At 33.5% G+C, this 19,420-nt stretch overlaps 1 protein-coding gene across 3 annotated transcripts in view; it reads left to right on the forward strand.

Annotated features, from left to right (window-relative positions):
- The first annotated feature begins 1,788 nt into the window (after positions 1–1,788).
- LOC144848026 (dynamin-binding protein-like) overlaps positions 1,789–19,420 on the forward strand; it is a 38,435-nt gene continuing 20,803 nt past the window's right edge. For 2 of the 3 annotated variants that reach the window (XM_078704689.1, XM_078704690.1), the window contains exons 1-7: positions 1,789–1,847; positions 10,229–10,545; positions 12,043–12,168; positions 12,835–15,135; positions 15,614–15,847; positions 16,350–16,435; positions 17,831–17,972. In XM_078704689.1, coding sequence (XP_078560815.1) covers positions 10,269–10,545; positions 12,043–12,168; positions 12,835–15,135; positions 15,614–15,847; positions 16,350–16,435; positions 17,831–17,972 — 3,166 coding nt within the window. In that variant the 5' untranslated portion in view covers positions 1,789–1,847; positions 10,229–10,268. The remainder of the gene's footprint in view (positions 1,848–10,228; positions 10,546–12,042; positions 12,169–12,834; positions 15,136–15,613; positions 15,848–16,349; positions 16,436–17,830; positions 17,973–19,420) is intronic. The other variant, XM_078704691.1, reaches the window with a different exon arrangement.

Consider the following 19,420-nt stretch of genomic DNA (forward strand, 5'->3'; position numbering starts at 1 on the left):
AAAATACATACAATACAAAAGAAAACAAAAGCGTCAGCAAAATTCGAAAACTTAAAACACAATGTTCTCAGTATCATCATCTGTGTAGAATAAAATACAAAAATCTTGTATCAGATCAGATCAGACAATTCTACAAAATAATACAAAATCATCAGTAATTACAAGTATTAAAAACATTATACTCTCAGTATCATCATCATCCATGTAGAATATAGCTCTGAGCCCTTTAAACATGACTGGACAACAGTATTGACCAATTTGTTACTACTCTCTACACATGGATCCGGTAGCATGTTTTCCTGTAGTATTCATAAAAAGAGGACACGTTCCTTATGACAAATCTGACTGGAACTACAGTGCCGAGGTAAGTCATTTTCTTAATGCATTATTATAACATACTTGAAGCTCTCTGATATTATATTGATAATTATGTTGAATCAACATCTTCATTGCATTACTTAGACCTATCCTCTACCAGTAGCTGACGTGCCTCCTTTGACCTTCTTTAATTCCAGTTCACTCATGCAGCTTGTATTATCAATCTTGTCTGGTTGTCATTTTAGCTTTTGCCACTGATATCAATTATCATTGTTGTCATGTTCCCGTAATTTGCCTTCGTTATTATTATAAATTAAAATGAATTAATAGCTTGGTGGAAAGTGACTGCGTGATATATTGTAAACACAATCCTGGGAAAAAATGTCAAACTCAAGTTTACCATAATTATCCTACCGTTTATTATTTTCTATATTGTTTAAAAATAATGCCTAGTATTGTACAAAAATGGTATTGATGTATTTGAATAATTCCCCCACTGATAAGTCACAGTGCTTAATTATTTTTAACAAATTCCTGTGTGACGTGACACACTCACACACACCCACACAAATCCCAAATGATGAAACATGGAAACTATAATTATTAGATGTGTAACAATAAGTATACTTGTTTTTCGCAGCCTTTAAATCATCATCGGTTATTGTGTTGGGTTTTAAGATTATGATTATTAAATGCAGACAATGGATAATCAGTAAATTTGAATTGTTTGGTTTTTTACCATGTTTCTTCAAAATATTGCTTTATTAATTAATTTTTCGGCAAACGAAAAATAGAGGCTCGGATCTATGCTAGATTTGTCTTCGGCATGATCAACACCTCGGAAAGTCAACGCTATTTTTAAAGGTCTTGGGACAGCAGAGAACAATTGTTGATTAAAGTGCAAGATTATGCATTTTGGTCATAACTACTCAAGTATTATAAGAGAATCAACATTAAATATGATGTTGAGGAAGGGCCATGATATATATTCAGGCATGCTGTTGCATGCCTCAACAATTACGAATTTAGTATCTCCCGTTTTCATTAAAAAAATAGTTATAGAATAGTTTTTTTTATCAATATTTATTTGTAACATAAAATAACAATTGCGAAAATTGTATTCGTTTTTAAGTAAAAGTAACAATAAATAAAATCGATTCATCATTATTGGCCATCCAACGCCTGTTTCGAATGTGTAGTTAGTTCCAAATAATAGTACAAATGTGGACTTGGATAGTTTTTTTTTATCATTATTTATTTATAACATACAAAACAACGTTTTCAAAAAAATTGTATTCGTTTTTTAAAGTCAAAGTAACAAAAAATAAATCGATTCATCATTAATATTGGCCAACGCCTGTTTCAAAAGTGTAGTTCCAAATAATAATAGTACTGTACTACTAGCCACGCAAAGAAATACAACTAGCGCCCCCTATAAATTCAGCTATAACGCGAAAAGGCTGTTGGTGGTAAACATAGAATTTATTATGACAAACGCCCAAAAGAATCTTTAGCAGTGAAAAAAAGGGGTAATTTTTAATTTTTTTAATAAGTAGGGATTGTAATTTAAGTGTAGCTTTTGCGGTATTGTTTATCAATGAATCATGGCAGTATGCTATTCAGATGGATCCATTCAGATCACGCTAGCCTAGGCTAGTCACACACAGAGAGCTAGGCTAGGCTAGGCTAGGCCTAGGCCTAGTCTTAGAGCCTCTAGTAGAGGCCTCTAGTAGAGCCTGCGATCTGTCTGTAGGCCTACCTGCATTTCTCTTGGGATTGTTGTGTATCCGAGTGATCTGTAGCTAGAACCTGAGGCCTATCCCTAGCCTACCCTAGATGCATCACACAGGCATGCTCCCCCCTCTTAGTTAGGAGTAGGCCTTTTGAATAGGCCTAGCCCTAGCTAGGCCCTAGTTAGTAGATTATTGCAATTGCCAAAACAATCAATGAGCAGCAGCAATGATGTAGAGAAGATTGACACTATGACAGACGATCTGGGCCATGGGCGATCAGGCTTTTTTAAAGACGATCAGGTACTAACGCGTGTGGATGTTCGGGCCAAACTTTGTGGACTTCGGGCTAGCAACTATGTGGACGTTCGGGCCAATATATTATAATTAGACGATCGTGCCCATTATAAAAATAAAGGAAAGACGATCGGGTCCATGAAAACGAATTGGATTTATAATTGTTCACCATAAAATAAATTCAATGTGTTCTTTCCACAAGTTTGTGATACAAAATAATGTAAACTATGTACTTGAGGCCTAGACCTGTAAAGATTATCCATGGTGACAGTAGAATCTCTTCTTTGGGACACCTTGTATAATTAATACATTCAGGGGACACTTTCCCACGAAACATATATTAAAGGGGGACACATGCAATATTATTAATAAATTTAATTACAAACGGCGACACTGACTTATTTGCTGTTATTACGTTTCATTTTAGTTTATGTTATTTTAGTAAATAAGACAACGTCTCTTGCCATGGAAAAACGATCGTACGTCATTCATTTGACACACTTTTTTAATGCATATTTTATTTTAACGGAATCCCCGGCCAGCAAAAAAATGTCTGTTAATTACAAGAAACAACCGCCAAAAATGTTCAATCGCCAAGTAATCAAACTGTTAAGATCATTTCACTGAATTATTTAATAAAATAAGGACATACCCGTATATGTACAAGGCTGCAGTCAGTGTTTACCAACCACATAGTGAGCTGTAGAGTCGCGTTTGCATGTGACTAAAAATTAATCGAAAAATCATCATCAAAATCGTCATTATTGCGTTGTCTACTTCACACACTAATCTGTGCTTTTTCTCTTTTTTTATATAATGGAAATCTCCTGTCAAAACAAGTACTGTAGCTGTTGAGGAAATATCTGCCAAAATGTTTAATTGCCTTAAACAAACTGTATATCATGATTTCACTGAATTATTTAAAGACCCCTTCCCTGCAATTTTGGACGTTTTTTGGAAAATAATACATATATATCACTTTAAAAACATTAAACCATGTCATTCCTTGTCTTAAATGTACGTTTTATGGTAAATTATGATAAAAAGTGAGAAACAATGCACTACCTAAGTAGCTCGCGGCGATCGACCTCTCGTGGACGGTCTTTAGGCCTAGCCTAGCTAGGCTTAGTTTTGTAGGCCTAGCTGGTAAACATCGGTAACGTACGAACATCGTATGCTAGCTATATACCTAGCCTGACGTTGTATAGTTGCTGCATTAATTGTCTTTCTATTTTTGCCAGACTCCGTTGATACAAATTGGGGAAAACCCGGTATTTTCGCTGAAAAGTTAGGAGTCTTCCATTTGTTTTGGCCTTACAATCGATCGAAAAGTGGGCGAATTACAGGTAAAAAACAAAAATATCAATCCGCACGCAATGCATTTTGGGATTTATAGCGGGCCGCTATAATTATTAGAATCGACTTATTTTTAACCGTTTAAAGATGAACAAAGTTATCGCAATAGGACCATATAGTATTATTTTTACATTAAATATAGTTTGTGATCTTAAATTAGATCTAAAAAACGTAGGGAAGGGGGCTTTAACAAAAAATATAAATGGAAACGTTTATTTGACACTATAAATGCATGTTGTTGCTTTTTCTATATAAGGGGAATCCCGCGGTCAGCAAAAGCATGTAACACAAAATCCATGCATGATTCGACTCCACTGCCCTGCAGGCTTTTTGCTTACAACATGGAATTTCAAACAATCTTAAGTTATAGCAATAAAATGTACATAACGGGCATGTTTATTGAATCTAAATAGAAATAATTACTAGATCAAATATGTAATCTTCACTTGGCTATCGGGCCCAATGTTAAGACTATCAGGCCCAATGATTAAGGCTATCGGGTCCAACGTCTAAGACGATTGGACCAAACATATAAGACGATCGGGCACATAAAAAAATGGGCCTGATTGTCTCTATGATCGTCCATGGCCCTGATCGTCCTTTAATTGTATGTTTTATATATTTTTAATGTGAAAACTGTCAAAATACTGAAACTGAAGACCGCCCTTTGTTATAAATATAAGTGATGTTTTGTGGCGTTATTAACGTTTGATTTGTTGAAGTACTGTACTACTGTAGGCCTATAGACTGTGCTGTAGAGCTACAGATAACAGTAAAACCTTTCATCTTTCACCTCATGAAATTATTTGTACTATTGCACTCATAAACATTAGCTTTATTTTGTATATTATGACTAGTATTATATTCTCAGTATTTTGAATGACAATTGGTAATTATTTCATTTTTTCTGTAAGTAAAGGTCATAGGTTACATCCATTCTATACACAATTGACTTTGACAGAATATTCAAGGTCATTTTACAAATCCTAATGCTGTGGTTAACTTTAGCCAAAACAATGGAATTAAGCATATTTTTTATTGTCATAAAATTAAGGACAGCCCATAGTGCTACTACTGTACAGTACAGTTAGTATTGGTGTTTAGTAGGTCATCAGGTAATGATCTTACTGTCGGGTTCTATCTAGGATCATCATCCGTCTACCTTACAATGCGAAATCTCACTGTCTGTCACATAGTAACAGTTATTAGCAATTATGAGACATTAAATTTTAAATCTATTTAGAAATATATTTCATATCCTTTGACCCTTGACCTTCCAAATGTGCCAAGTCTCTTCTATTTCCCCTGAGATATTAGACACAATGGAAACCTTTAACAACATAAATTATACAGTACATTATATAAAATTTGATTGACTGATTTCGTACTACATAACATTGGTTATTTCTGTTACCTGTAGTACATTACATTGGTTATTTCTGTTACCTGTAGTACATTACATTTCAACATTTATTAAGACATGACATGAATGTCTGAAGTGCCATTGAGTTCCTTAGTAGAAGTGACAGACCGTTTTACAATAGTACACAGTAGTGATTAAATTTAAAAATAATTAATCAAGTGTACAGTATTGAGATATTGTACTTGTATCTACTCGCTCATTCAATCCATCCGTCACCAAATCATTATGGTTTTTGTTCCTTTTTTGGGCCTCTATCATCCTTTGAAATGGTTTATCAATCCATATCTGTCAGGCTACTGTAATCCAATCGCTTATTTTAAGGCTTCTCTGAAAACTCGCCTTTTTAACTTTTTTTTTCTCTCTTATTTTTTTAAACATTTTATTGCTTTTTTAAAGCTCATTGAGGCTTTGCGAAATACACTATAAGGCACATTTATTATTATTATTATTGAATGACTGATTGAATTCAAAATTAATTCAAAATTTTCATTAAATCCTTTTACAGAACTTACAAAATAATACAATTTAAGTGAACATTAATATGATATTATTTATTAGATGAAATAAATCAGTTCTATTAATGAACTGCAGCATCCATTTGTTTTAAATGCTAATTTGACAGTGATAATTAATAGTTTTACTAAAATAGTAATAATTCAATAGTATTAGATTTTAAAAACAGATTTATAATACATTACTTTCAATGTATAGATCATGAATTAAATGTATTTGTTACAGTATGGTATACTGTAGGCAATGCGTGGTGATCTACATTTCATCTAATGATATGCAGAGTTGCAGTATTACTATTAGAATAGCAATCAATAAGACGGTCTGATTAATGAATTCCATGCCAATGCAACGGTTCACAGTGCAATATCCAAGGATCATTATACATGTTTAACAATAAAAAAAGTAAAATGACAACCTAACAAACCAAGGAAATATTTAATAAATAAATAATAAATCTTATTGCAAATTTTTTATTTTCAACATTTGTTTTTTATTTTTAAAAAACATCCCAGTTCTGAGTTCTATTAACTATACACTATATACATTGTTTACTAAACTACTATTTATGATAGCACATTCTTCTAACTTAAATTCTAACTGTATTTTTTTCATAGAAATGATTGCGCCCAGATATGGTTTTTCCATGTTTTTATAAAGTCTCCAAATATTGTCTTTTTAAAGTTACCCAGTGATGTGACCGATGTGTATATTGAAAAAAAAATAAATAAAAATTGAAATTGTGATGCAAGTACTGTATATAATAAATTACATTTTTTTCATAAAAACTATTACTACGTCATAGTAAGATGTTTCACGGTACAACAAATGTAGATTTATTCTATAATTAACTTCATTCCCTTTAGATTTGCTGACATTTAGTCAAGCTTACATAGTAGTAGTCATTCCAACTGTCTTGAGTATTTATGTTAATTTTAGAATGCGTATTTCTGTCTTTTACATGTAAGTAAGTTTTCATGTAGGATCATACCTTGTTCAGATGCAGCCGACCCCTCTAAATTTCCCAAATTTTAATGCAAAAGATGGGACATCAAAATAAGTTCAGCACTTCATTTCACTACTTTTAGACAACCCCCATTAACACCCCCCACCTCCCCTTATTTCAAAATCCTGAACCCGACTCTACATGTAACTCTGTACAATAGGTGTAAGCATTTTATAAAATAATGAAATTAGTAAATTTTCTTTAATATTTTTAAAAGGAAAAAAACATAGATTACTAAAAATACTACTGTACAATATTTTATGTGTTTCCTTTAAAGTAATTACTGAATTGATCAAGTACTCAAACATTTACTTTTTTCCTTTTATTTCCAATGAAGCAAAATGCAAGCAGGATTTCATTTATAGTCCATTTGCTCATGATGAATGAATCAATAATATTATGCAGCGATTACACCAACCACCCATTCACTAATGTCATTAAATAACGCAATTAAACTAGATTTGAATAGTTAATTACAGTGCCTCATTGATACTTTTAAACAGCTTATGATAATGAATAATATTAAATTTAAATGTCATGATTTTAATTAGCATTTGCTTATGTAAATTAATTGTAGAAACTAAATTTAAAATACGCTTTGCTGAAACTAAAGGTTTAATTAATCGAGGGTAAATTGAATGTTCAATCATAGGATTTTCTATTTTAGCTAGACTTTTGTACATTCTATCCTATAGTGTCCATTAATTGACCTACTTGTTTTTGCTTTCTAAAAATCTAGTATTCATTTTATTTTAAAGTTATGTACTTACAGTATGCTGTAGGCGTCGGGGGAAAATTTCATTTTAAAATGTTGTTATTTAGCAATATTGATAATCAAACTGATTTTTGAGTTGTGAAACATAGTTAATTGTACTTTTTGCTACACAATTTTAGAAATTTGTATCAAAAAGGTTGTTTATAACTTTTTGCTATGCTACACTGGTGAAATTATTCCCTAGGCGTACACTAACTTTGTACTGTATAGGAGGGTCTTGCTGTATTCAATATTATTTAATCAAGATTAATTATTCAGCAGTTTAATCTTGCAAAGATTTATAGTGATACTCACTGCATAATTATTTCATTTATTATTTAATGGATTTAAATACTTCCACATTCACCTGTTCTACATTTAAACCATTACAATTTGTCTAATATTACTATTCTGTACATTAGTCCATCGCCCTACAGTACATTTTCTATACTAAATTGTTTAATGTTCAAATTACTTGACACTACCTAGAAAAAAAACCAAAACAGTAAAACTGTGTAAATTATAAACACATTCAAATTAAATAATTTCTTTCCGCTGAGGTATCACTACTTCCTGTGTGTGTCGGTAGACAATATTATAAACACCTAGGTTCTTGGCATTTGATTGTACGATTACGGGTCACATGATATAAATATGAATGTGATGTAGCACATTTAAGCATGCCTAGTCATTTTTAAAAATCAAATAGTGCATTTGTGTTTCACATGCATGTTTGTCAACACAGTGAGCAACCAAACATGCTAGGCTTACTGATCACGTTCAATCAACATGTAGTGTGCGCTCCAAAATTGGAGCACTGCCTCTTTTAATGGTCTTAACTATTTAGTCTAGCCTCTTGTTAAAAGTACAGTAGGTGTGTTAATAAAGAAATAATCAATATCGTATTCGTGAAATGGTACAAATAATTTCATTCGGTGAAAAAAGATGAACATTTGTAAACATTCATTATTGGTATACTTTACAGTACTGTACAATACTTCTGTGTGTACACATAGACAATACTGTCAGATACCTCCATGTGTTGCTTAGCACAAACAAACATGTATTTTTTCATACAAAGTTACAGTAAAGTATAGTTAATGGTAAAATAAACATTACACTGTATGACAAAACATCCATTACTAGCTGTACTTGCTTCATTCAATCCCTTGATTGCTTGGTTTCATGAATTCAGTGAATTTAGAATGTGGTTTATTTTTCTTTTCAAACCACATTCCTATTGTTATAATCTTTTGTTCAATAAAAGAATGATTGAATGTCATCTTGTCAATGAACTTATAGCACACATTGCAGCTCTAGTCTGAATAATACAATTTATCAAAGTATTACTGTATGCAGTTAGATATTTTATTATGTGTTTATGTATGAGGTTAGTAGCTACAGTATATTATTAGTATCAAACTGGTAGACTGTTCAGGAAAGATAGATTAGCCAACTTGGTGTCAATCTTAGCAGCTGCTGCTTATGATGTCTTCTGTATTTTAAATAAATTGTGGCATGCAGTATTCACCAACAAAACAAGTATTTCAGTTATCATATTTTATTAGAATTGTCCTTAAAGGAGTATTCATTTAATGAACTTCAAATTTAAATGTATTTACTTAAAGCTAAAGTGTATGAATGGCAACACTGGCACTTGAGTATTAGTATTACTCTAATTCTCAATTAATATTTTGTTCACATGTTTCTTTATTGTATTTTATATTTACTGTAAATATTAAGGTAGCAGGACGATTCGGTCCTGAGACGATTCGACCCTGAGACGATTCGGCCCGGGAACATTCAGCCCGGGACCATTCGGACTAGAGACAATTCGGCACACTAAATTTATCGGCTTTGATATGCATTTTATAAGCATAAAATAAGCTTTTTCCCCAAACTTTATTTTCAAAGAGACTATGGGGTAGTACTATTACTATTAGGGATAAAGATGCAATAAAGCAAACATTTTGTAAACATTGTCGAAAATGATCATTTTGACAAATGCACGAAATAGTGGGCCGAATCGTCTCAGGGCCGAATCGTCTCAAGGCCGAATCGTCCCAGATGACAAGTATCTACTTAGGTGAATATTCATATTGGATAAAACAAATTATTTACCCAATAATAAACTATTTTTAATATTATGTTTATTTTGTCTAAATAATTTTATTATTAATTGTCGTATTCGATTGGGAACTTTCGTTGTCAACGTAAAGATTCGTTGAGTACTTTTTGTATTCGAATTGTAAATTTGTGCTCAACAGAAAGTCATTCGAATAGAAAACGTTGACAACGAAAGCTTTTTCGTTAAGAACAATCTCAACGTTCAAAATACTCCGTTAAAGAAGTACTCAACGGAAAAACTGTACTCAACGGTGAAAGTCTAAATCGAATACGACAATTGTTAAAATAAAAAATAAATACATTCGGCGAAAGTGAATCTAAATTAAAACTACAAAATTACCTATCAAATGATTTTATTCAACTTTTTTTCATGCTGACAACTTACTGTAACATTAACAAGATGGATTAATACCATACTTTGATTTTACTCAATGTTTCTATTTTGACAAAAAAAAGTTAAATCGATTAAAAGCACTTTAATTTTACTCCAATAGAGTAACAAGCATGTAAACAGTACAATTAAATTAATTCATAGCTTAATTGTTATTTTATATTTGTTGATTTTATCAGTATCAAATAGATACAGTACTGTATTTTTATATACAGTATTTAATAGATTAATTAATAATTCATTATCATATAATTCTTTCCCTCTGCTTTTAAATAGCCATTTAAATAGCATCAATTTATTCCAATTTTTATTGTAGATGAAACTTGATGTACATTTTAACCTAAGGCTGTTATGAGATGGAAGTTGGAACGTCTGCCCAAGCCAACTACAACTTTGACACGACAGAATCGGATGAACTACCATTGCAGACAGGGGATATTGTACAAATTTTAGAAATAGTCGATGAAGATTGGGCAGTTGGAGCATGCAATGGACTATCTGGCAGGTTTCCAATTAGCTTTGTGTCTGAAGTGAAGGCTGGTGACAGTACAGGGGTTTATCAGACTGGAGAGTTTGTAGTTGCAGTAGAACCATTTGCAGCAGATGCAGATGGGGATCTTGGTTTCAACAAAGGTAAATTTTCTGTTACAGTATATGTACAGTACTGTACAGTATTTTGTCAAACTGTTCATTAAAAGGAATCCCCACTGTTTTGACAGAGAATTAGGTTGTGATAGTCAACTTTAATTGAATGGTCACTGTTAGTTGTTTTGGTACCATGGTAGGTTTATTCCTACTGTTGGGATAGTGGCACGAACTATTGGTGATAGTGTCACTAACTATTGGTGATAGTGTCACTAACTATTGGTGATAGTGTCACTAACTATTGGTGATAGTGTCACTAACTATTGGTGATAGTGTCACTAACTATTGGTGATAGTGTCACTAACTATTGGTGATAGTGTCACTAACTATTGGTGATAGTGTCACTAACTATTGGTGATAGTGTCACTAACTATTGGTGATAGTGTCACGAACTATTGGTGATAGTGTCACGAACTATTGGTGATAGTGTCACTAACTATTGGTGATAGTGTCACTAACTATTGGTGATAGTGTCACTAACTATTGGTAATAGTGGCACGAACTATTGGTGATAGTGTCACTAACTATTGGTGATAGTGTCACTAACTATTGGTGATAGTGTCACTAACTATTGGTGATAGTGTCACTAACTCTTGCTAGTGTTGTGAACGTGATGGCAGCACTAACTCTTGCTAGTATTGTGATGGCGGCACTATTCTTGCTAGTGTTGTGATGGCGACACTAACTCTTGCTAGTATTGTGATGGCGGTGCTAACTCTTGCTAGTGTTGTGATGGCAGCGCTAACTCTTGCTAGTGTTGTGATGGCAGCGTTAACTCTTATTAGTATTGTGATGGCGGCGCTAACTCTCGTTGGTATTGTGAAGGTGGCACTAACTCTTGCTAGTGTTGTGATTGCGGCACTAACTCTTGCTAGTGTTGTGATGGCGGCACTAACTCTTGCTAGTGTTGTGATGGCGACACTAACTCTTGCTAGTAATGTGATGGCAGCATAAAATCTTGCTAGTGTTGTGATGCCGACACAAACTCTTGCTAGTGTTGTGATGGCGACACTAATTTTTGCTAATGTTGTGATGGCCGTGCTAACTCTTTCTAGTGTTGTGATGGCGGCACTAACTCTTGATAGTGTTGTGATGGTAACACTAATGTAAGTGTTGTGATGCCAGCGCTAACTCTTGCTAGTGTTGTGATGGCAGCACTAACTCTTGCTAGTGTTGTGATGGCAGCACTAACTCTTGCAACAGTAGTATTGTGATGGTGACACAAACTTTTGCTAGTGTTATGATGGCAGCACTAATTCCTACTAGTGTTGTCTATTGTTTACAATTGTCTCTTTTATGTTGTTATCCACCTTGAAGTTTTGATTTTTGTCAATTGTAAATTCAGCTCAAGTATTATACGTATGAAAGGCCATGTACATAAATATTCATCTTTTTATCAATATTAAAGTTGAAATGCCATCTAAAACCTAGACGTACTATACTGCTTACTGTAACGTACTGCTTCATAATATATATTTTATCCAGGTGAGGTTATTGAGATTATCGCACAAGTTGATGAAAATTGGTTAAGAGGGAGTATCGATGGTAAGGAAGGTATTTTTCCGCTTGCATATGTTACGCACCATGGAGGAGCTGATGCAAATTTTATAGGTACAACTGTTGCTTGTTTTTTTGTATATGTTTAATTATTTGATGTTTTACATGCATTGTTTTTGTCTATTTTATGCCACTTAAGCTGGAGGAACCAATATTAGCCTACATTATTCTCCTGAAAGGGTGTGATATACCTAAAAAAAATTCATTTAACACCCCTCTCCATAAATGGTACAATCAGTGAATCATTGTTGGTTTTTGTAATGAAATTGATTTTGTTCAGCACATTATTAATCAATCCACCTTTCCACAGGATTGTAGTAATTTATATTTCTGTATTCACATTTTCCCAGAAAAAAAAAAATGAAAGGCCAGGATTGTATAATTACAATTGGCAATCCCTCTACGACCTCCATTTTCCTTTTCTCCCTCCTTCAATTACACTCTTCCCTGATTATATAACAACAAAATACAATATTTGCATTGTAAACATTAACATTATTTTATTTATTTAATTTAATTAATTTATGTTGTTCATTTTATTAATTTAATTGATTTAATTTAAATTATTAATTTAATATAAATTCTACATCAAAACAAGGCCAACTTGCACAGTAACATTTTATATAGTACAGTAAAAAAATGATTTTATTTAAATTCATAATTTTGGCAATTGTATGATTTAATTGCATTTTATTAATATTAATTTTTTTTTCTTCCAAGGTTTATTATGCCGAGTTATTTCAAGCAATGTTGGTCAACTTATTGATGAATTGACATTCTCTGAAGGAGATGTGATCACTAATTTAGAAAAGATTGATGAAGATTGGTATAGAGGCACATGCAATGGAAGAACAGGACTGGTTCCAGCTATGTGTGTTGAAATTATTAAAGACAATAGAGAAAGTGGCCCCTGTGTTAATAATAATAAAGTAGATAGTTTTAGCAAACAAGATGCAGATAAGAGCAATATATTACAATCAACTGGTGCAACTGCTGACGGAAGTACTTCTAATGGTAGTGTTGGAGGTCATCCTTGGGCGACCTCACTCTTTCCATTCAGTGCAGAATCCAAAAAAGAACTAAGCTTTATGGACAATGAAACAATTCAACTTCTGCATCGTGTTGATGATGATTGGCTTGTTGGGAGCATTGATGGCAATGTTGGCATGTTCCCAGCATCATTTGTCCAAGTTGTTGTTGATGTTCCAGATGGCTTTGATGAAAGACCACAAAGTTATAAAGACCTGTGCAAAACAGGTGAAGAGTCTCAAAATGTTGACAAAAACAGTGTAGGTAGTAATCATATAACAAAACCTGTTAGTTTAATACTGCCTCATTCTGAAAAGCAAGGGAAAATTCTTTTTGATTTTGAGGGAGAAACAGAACAGGATCTTACTGTCAAAAAGGGAGATGTCATTACAATTGTTGAACAATTAGACCCTGAATGGTATGAAGCTAAAGACATTACAGGTAATGTCGGATTTATACCAGTAAGTTATGTAAAATTATTGGAGAAGCCAAAATCTCCATCTATGAAACGACCAGCGCCACCGCCACCTCTTAAGAAAAGAAATATAAGTAATAAACCTCCGCTTCCGACAAAACCGTTAAAAGCCGGTGATTCATCAAAAAACATTCCAAATGGAGAGAATGAGTTATTAGATATTTTTGGATCCATTCCAGGAGCTTCACAGAATTCCAAGGAAAATACGGCAATCCTTGACCCTGTCACTAAACCAAAGCCAGCAATAGCCCCTAAGCCATCTCCCACACACAAAGCATTTGATACAAGCACAAACTTACTAGACTTAGATCCATTCCCAGTTGCTGATGCCATCAACATTCCCTCATCAGAACCTTCTAAAAAGCCTACTTCATTATCTGCAAACAGTTCTTCTAATATGCACCAAGAGCAATCGCCTGTAAATACAAACAATGCCGTAATAAACTCTCTTATGGATTTCAGTCCATCAGACAAACCACAGACCTCAGTTTTAAGTCCAGTCATTCAGAATTCAAGTGCAATATCAACAGATCCACAGAAATCACCAACTAAAGGCATGGTAAAAGATGGATCTGTTGACAGTCTATCTGGTATTCTCTCTGCCAAACCCTTCGGTGCTTCTTCAACTAAAGTACGTTCTGTTCACAGGCCAGTCACAAGAAACTCGCCAGAGAAACAGCTAAAACAAAATAATTGTGACTCTGGGGCAGATGTATTCAACCAGAAAGTAAATAACGCATTTGATTCTGTTAATCCTATGTTTGATTCATTTTCACAACAAGATGCACAATCCTCATTTAATCCATTCAGTGCAAATGATAATGGATCTTCTGAAATAACCAATCAACCTTCTGAAACTTCTGATAGGAGATCTTCACTGCGAAACATTACACCATTCTCAGCAGCAGTTGAGGAGATCTTTGCCCAGGGCACTAAAGATAAACCTCCGCCTATTCGTCAGCCATCACCAAACCCATTTGCTCCACCAACAGCCGAAGACACTGGCGAGTCAAATAAAGTGAACAATCCATTTAGTGCTGAAGACAACTTGGGCTTTGCAGATGATTTTGAGTTTGAATCGATAAACCCTCAGGTTAACACAATGCCAAGAGACGAAAGTGTCAATTCTGAACTTTCCTCTGATGATTTCAATTCTTTAATGCCAAGTTTTGTCATAAAACCAGTTGAAACAATAGATCAGTCACCTGATACCCATTCCTCCTTTTTATTACCTCCTCCGCCATCACCAGCAAAGCGTACTTCGGTAAATATAGACAAACCAAAACCAAGAAAGTTTGACAAAAATTCTGTAGTACCTCGACCACGGCCTATTTCAACAGGAGCACGCACAAGTATTAATCAAAGTAGTTTTCCAGCATTAGCAACTCAAGCCCCAGTAACAGATGATTTGGTTGGCTTTGATGCAAGCTCCAACTTGATGGTAGATGATTCAGAAGATGGTACAGGACTCCCTCCTCCTTCATATTCACCTCCAGAGCTACCAGCAAATATTGATGGTGAGTTTAGTAGACCTTATCACATTTTTTGTCTGTATGTTCTGGATATACTATAGACACGACCTAATTTAATTATTTTTTATATTCGCCACTAGTGTTATTTTTCTTCGATAGTATAAAAATGAAATAGCATATTTCTTTAGTATGCATACAAGTAAATTGTAATTTTATTTTATATGGATTTTACCAATTTAATGGTGGCAATTTCTTTTTTAGGGGTTTAAAACGTTTATTTTAATTTGTTATCTTATGTCAAGGCTGTTGCCACCAGTATGGTTGGTAAAGTTTCAACATGACCTCTTTTTCACAGAGGCTTTGACAACCCTGTGGCTTGCACAGAGATTGTTCCATTTTCTTGAAATACTGCACTAACTTTATTTCTTGTGGCTATGACACTGGATGTGTGTATTCGACATCCAAAATATCACATTTTTTCCCTTTAAAATAAAAACATGCTCTTCATTTACTTTGGCTACAGGTGAAATAGCCAATGACGAATCATCCCTTGTAGTAGGGGACCTACTAGGTCTGGTAAGTCCTGAGACTGTTGAAGAAGACCTAAAGCCAAGACGGAGTGCACCTTCAAGACCACTTAAAGAACCTAGCAAGAAAAATGTCCCCCCAAGGCCAGCTCCACCTAGACCAATAAGCAAGCCAAGTTACCAATCACTTCAACCAGGTGGTGACGAAATTTTAATTTTAGATCGAAAAGGTAATTGTTAATAATAAGAAGTAAAATATCTGGCTAAAGGTTTTCATATTTGACAAACATTGCGCCAACTCCACAAGATATTTGTTTATACTTTCTGTCCACATCTCATTTTGCCAACTAGGAATTAAGATGTTTTCATGAATGAAATAAACATCATGCTGTATCTCAGCGATGTCAGCCTGTATCCATGTATCACTGGGCTTAATAATACTTCAAATAGAACACTATCCTTTTTTATAGTTTTATATAATACTATGTATCATTATTAATACCAATGATCATGTTGATATTAGTGTACTGCAGGAATCACATGTTCTACTGCAATAACATATGTTTTTAATTTGTTTTAATGTAAAAATGTATTATGCAGTCGCTGCAATAAATAGTATATAATTACCCACAAAATTTGTGCTAAATATTGCAAGAACAGGTTTAAAGTGTATAACAAAATGTAGTAGAACAATTTTGGCATGGTAACATCTTTTAAACATTTTCATTGCAGAAGAAGCTGTATCATCCAAACCACAAACTAAGGAAATGGTTATAGCACTTAAAGCAAGCTTAGCTGACTTTCAATGTGAACTTGAGGTCAGTATGTTAAGCATATTATTTCTTAAGTGCTCTGTTTAGATAAAATTCTTGGCACCTTGATCTATAATGCCAATGTGATTATACAGATTTGTGTGAAACTTGTGAAATAGATCTAATATGTGCATGGTATTTACTTAAAGCCCCCTTCCCTACGTTTTTTAGATCTAATTTAAGATCACAAACTATATTTAATGTAAAAATAATACTATATGGTCCTATTGCGATAACTTTTTTCGTCTTTAAACGGTTAAAAATGTGAAAAATAAGTCGATTCTAATAATTATAGCGACCCGCTATAAATCCCAAAATGCATTGTGCGCGGATTGATATTTTTGTTTTTCACCTGTAATTCGCCCACTTTTCGATCGATCGTGAGGCCAAAACAAATGGAAGACTCCTAACTTTTCAGCGAAAATACCGGGTTTTCCCCAATTTGTATCAACGGAGTCTGGCAAAAGTAGAAAGACAATTAATGCAGCAACTATACAACTTCAGGCTAGGTATATAGCTAGCGTACGATGTTCGTACGTTACCGATGTTTACCAGCTAGGCCTACAAAACTAAGCCTAGCTAGGCTAGGCCTAAGACCGTCCACGAGAGGTCGATCGCCGCGAGCTACTTAGGTAGTGCATTGTTTCTCACTTTTTATCATAATTTACCATTTAAACGTACATTTAAGACAAGGAATGACATGGTTTAATGTTTTTAAAGTAATATGTATGTATTATTTTTACAAAACGTCACAAATTGTAGGGAAGGGGGCTTTAAAGATATTCTCCCAAAAACAAGAATAAAATGGAACTTTAAATTTTTCGTAGAAAAAAAGATTAACAAATAATAATTGTGTTTATTCATCGTCAAACGCAGTAAATTACGTGGCTTGAAATTATTTATTATTTGTTCAATGTTAAAAATTTACATAAAAATACAAAAATGGGGTTAAAATTTAGCAAGGTTAAAATTAGATAAAATACATCATTCAAAAAACAAGCAAAATGGGTATATGTAAAAATAAATCGATCAGCATTTCCATGTTTCATTGAATTGCCCCATTGCAGTAGGGAGAAACAAGTTTCTCATTCTGTTGGTTTTCCATCTTGGATACACTAAGCGCCCTGACTTACTAAAGACAAGTAATGGTGGACAGCTTGGACTTAATTACTTAAAATTTTGTTCCTTTTATTCTGTAAGCTGTTTTACCTATTTCCTCTACTCTCTTCATGTTTTGTTTATCATGGCTGTAAAACCAAGCTATTGCAATAAATGTTTAAACAAAATAGAGGGCCACTTCAAATAGACGCCTCCCTCGAATAATCACCTCCCTAAAAACCCTCCAGAATAACATGATAGTTGAAATATGTAGATATGTTTATGGTTTTCTTATGATTGTAGAAACAAGCAAACGAAAAGAAGCAATTAGAACAGGAAATGTCATTCCTAGAATGCGAGTCGGTTAATAATGCTGTTGCAGAACAATACAATAAAGTCGTCCTAAGCATCACTCAACTGACCGACAAAGTTACATCACTTAAAGGTTAGTTATATTTAATAAGCATCACTCAATTAACCGACAACTGGCTGATAAAGTAACATAATTTAAAGACCTAGGGTTTTTTTTACCAAATTTAAGGTCACACACTACATTTTATGTAAAAATAAGTTTTACATGGACCTATTGCGATATTTTTTTTCATCTTTAAACGGTTAAAAATTCATTCATTCATTCATAATGGTATATTTATTAAAATCATCTTCACAGAAAAACTGAATTGTGACAATTTGGTACATTATTAAAAGGTACTTAAAATATTTAAAATGTTAAAAAGATAGCATAAAAAAAATTGAGAACCACACAATGCATCATATAAAAACATTAAAATAAACGAGCACAACATCAAAACAAGTAAAAATCTAAGTGACTGGCCAAGTGAATTGAAAAAATTACCTAACATATTATATTTTATTCTTATTACTTCAAACATATATTATACAGAGGAATAAAATTATTTTCAATACAGAAGTAAAATCAGTTGCGGTTCCACTTCCTAATCATGTATGGGATGGAGCTGTTACGATATCTGACAGTCTGGCAAACAGGGACAGTAAGTTTGTTTGCGCTTCGTAGGTCTCTGCCATGAGACTCAAACCTACTGAGTGGAATACACTCATCTTGGCTAGAAATTAACGAGGCAAAAAATTTGCTACAAATTTCATTACGACGAACATTTAACTGTATTGATGTTAGTTTATAGCATCACTCAATTGGCTGACAAAGTAACATAATTTAAAGACTTTACATAACATATACCCTTTTACACCAAAAGCAAAACTCCGGAGACACTCCGAAGTTGACGCCCCAGTGTTTTGGTGTGAAAGGTAAAATAAAGCAACTCCGGAGTTTAAAACTGCAGGGTTGAACAGCTGAACATTCTCTGGAGAGTGAACTGCGGGGACACCCCGGTGTTTTGGTGTGAAAGGTACCAACATCAAACTCCAGAGTTTTTAGGTCAAAAGGTCATCCTCACACGAGCACTCATTGCTTTAGTATTATTTCAAAATAAATATATAGCGGCTCTAGAAAATAATAAGTACTATCAATAAAACATTATATGACTTCTGAGACTTTTGAAAATAATTATTAAATTAAAAATATTATCAATTAAAATGATTCTAATGATCGTCGCTATGTACAGTAACAAAATAGAGGGCGACATTTACAATTTTATTTTATAAACCCCGGTGTTGCTAGGTTGGTGTGAAAGGGGTATCTCCGGAGTTTCTCAATGTTTTGAATGGTCATAAACCCTGGAGTGTCTCCGGAGATCACTCCGGAGTTTTGGTGTGAAAGGTGTATTAAAGGTTTAGTTTAAATTCTAAAGCATCACTCAGTTGACAAATAATGTAAATATTGTATCACTCAAAGATTAGTTAATATTAAGCATCACTCAATTGACAAAGTAGCTTACTCAAAGGTTAGTTAAT

Source organism: Antedon bifida, chromosome 7 (assembly GCF_963402885.1).
Source record: "Antedon bifida chromosome 7, ecAntBifi1.1, whole genome shotgun sequence".
Classification (NCBI taxonomy): Eukaryota; Metazoa; Echinodermata; class Crinoidea; order Comatulida; family Antedonidae; genus Antedon; species Antedon bifida.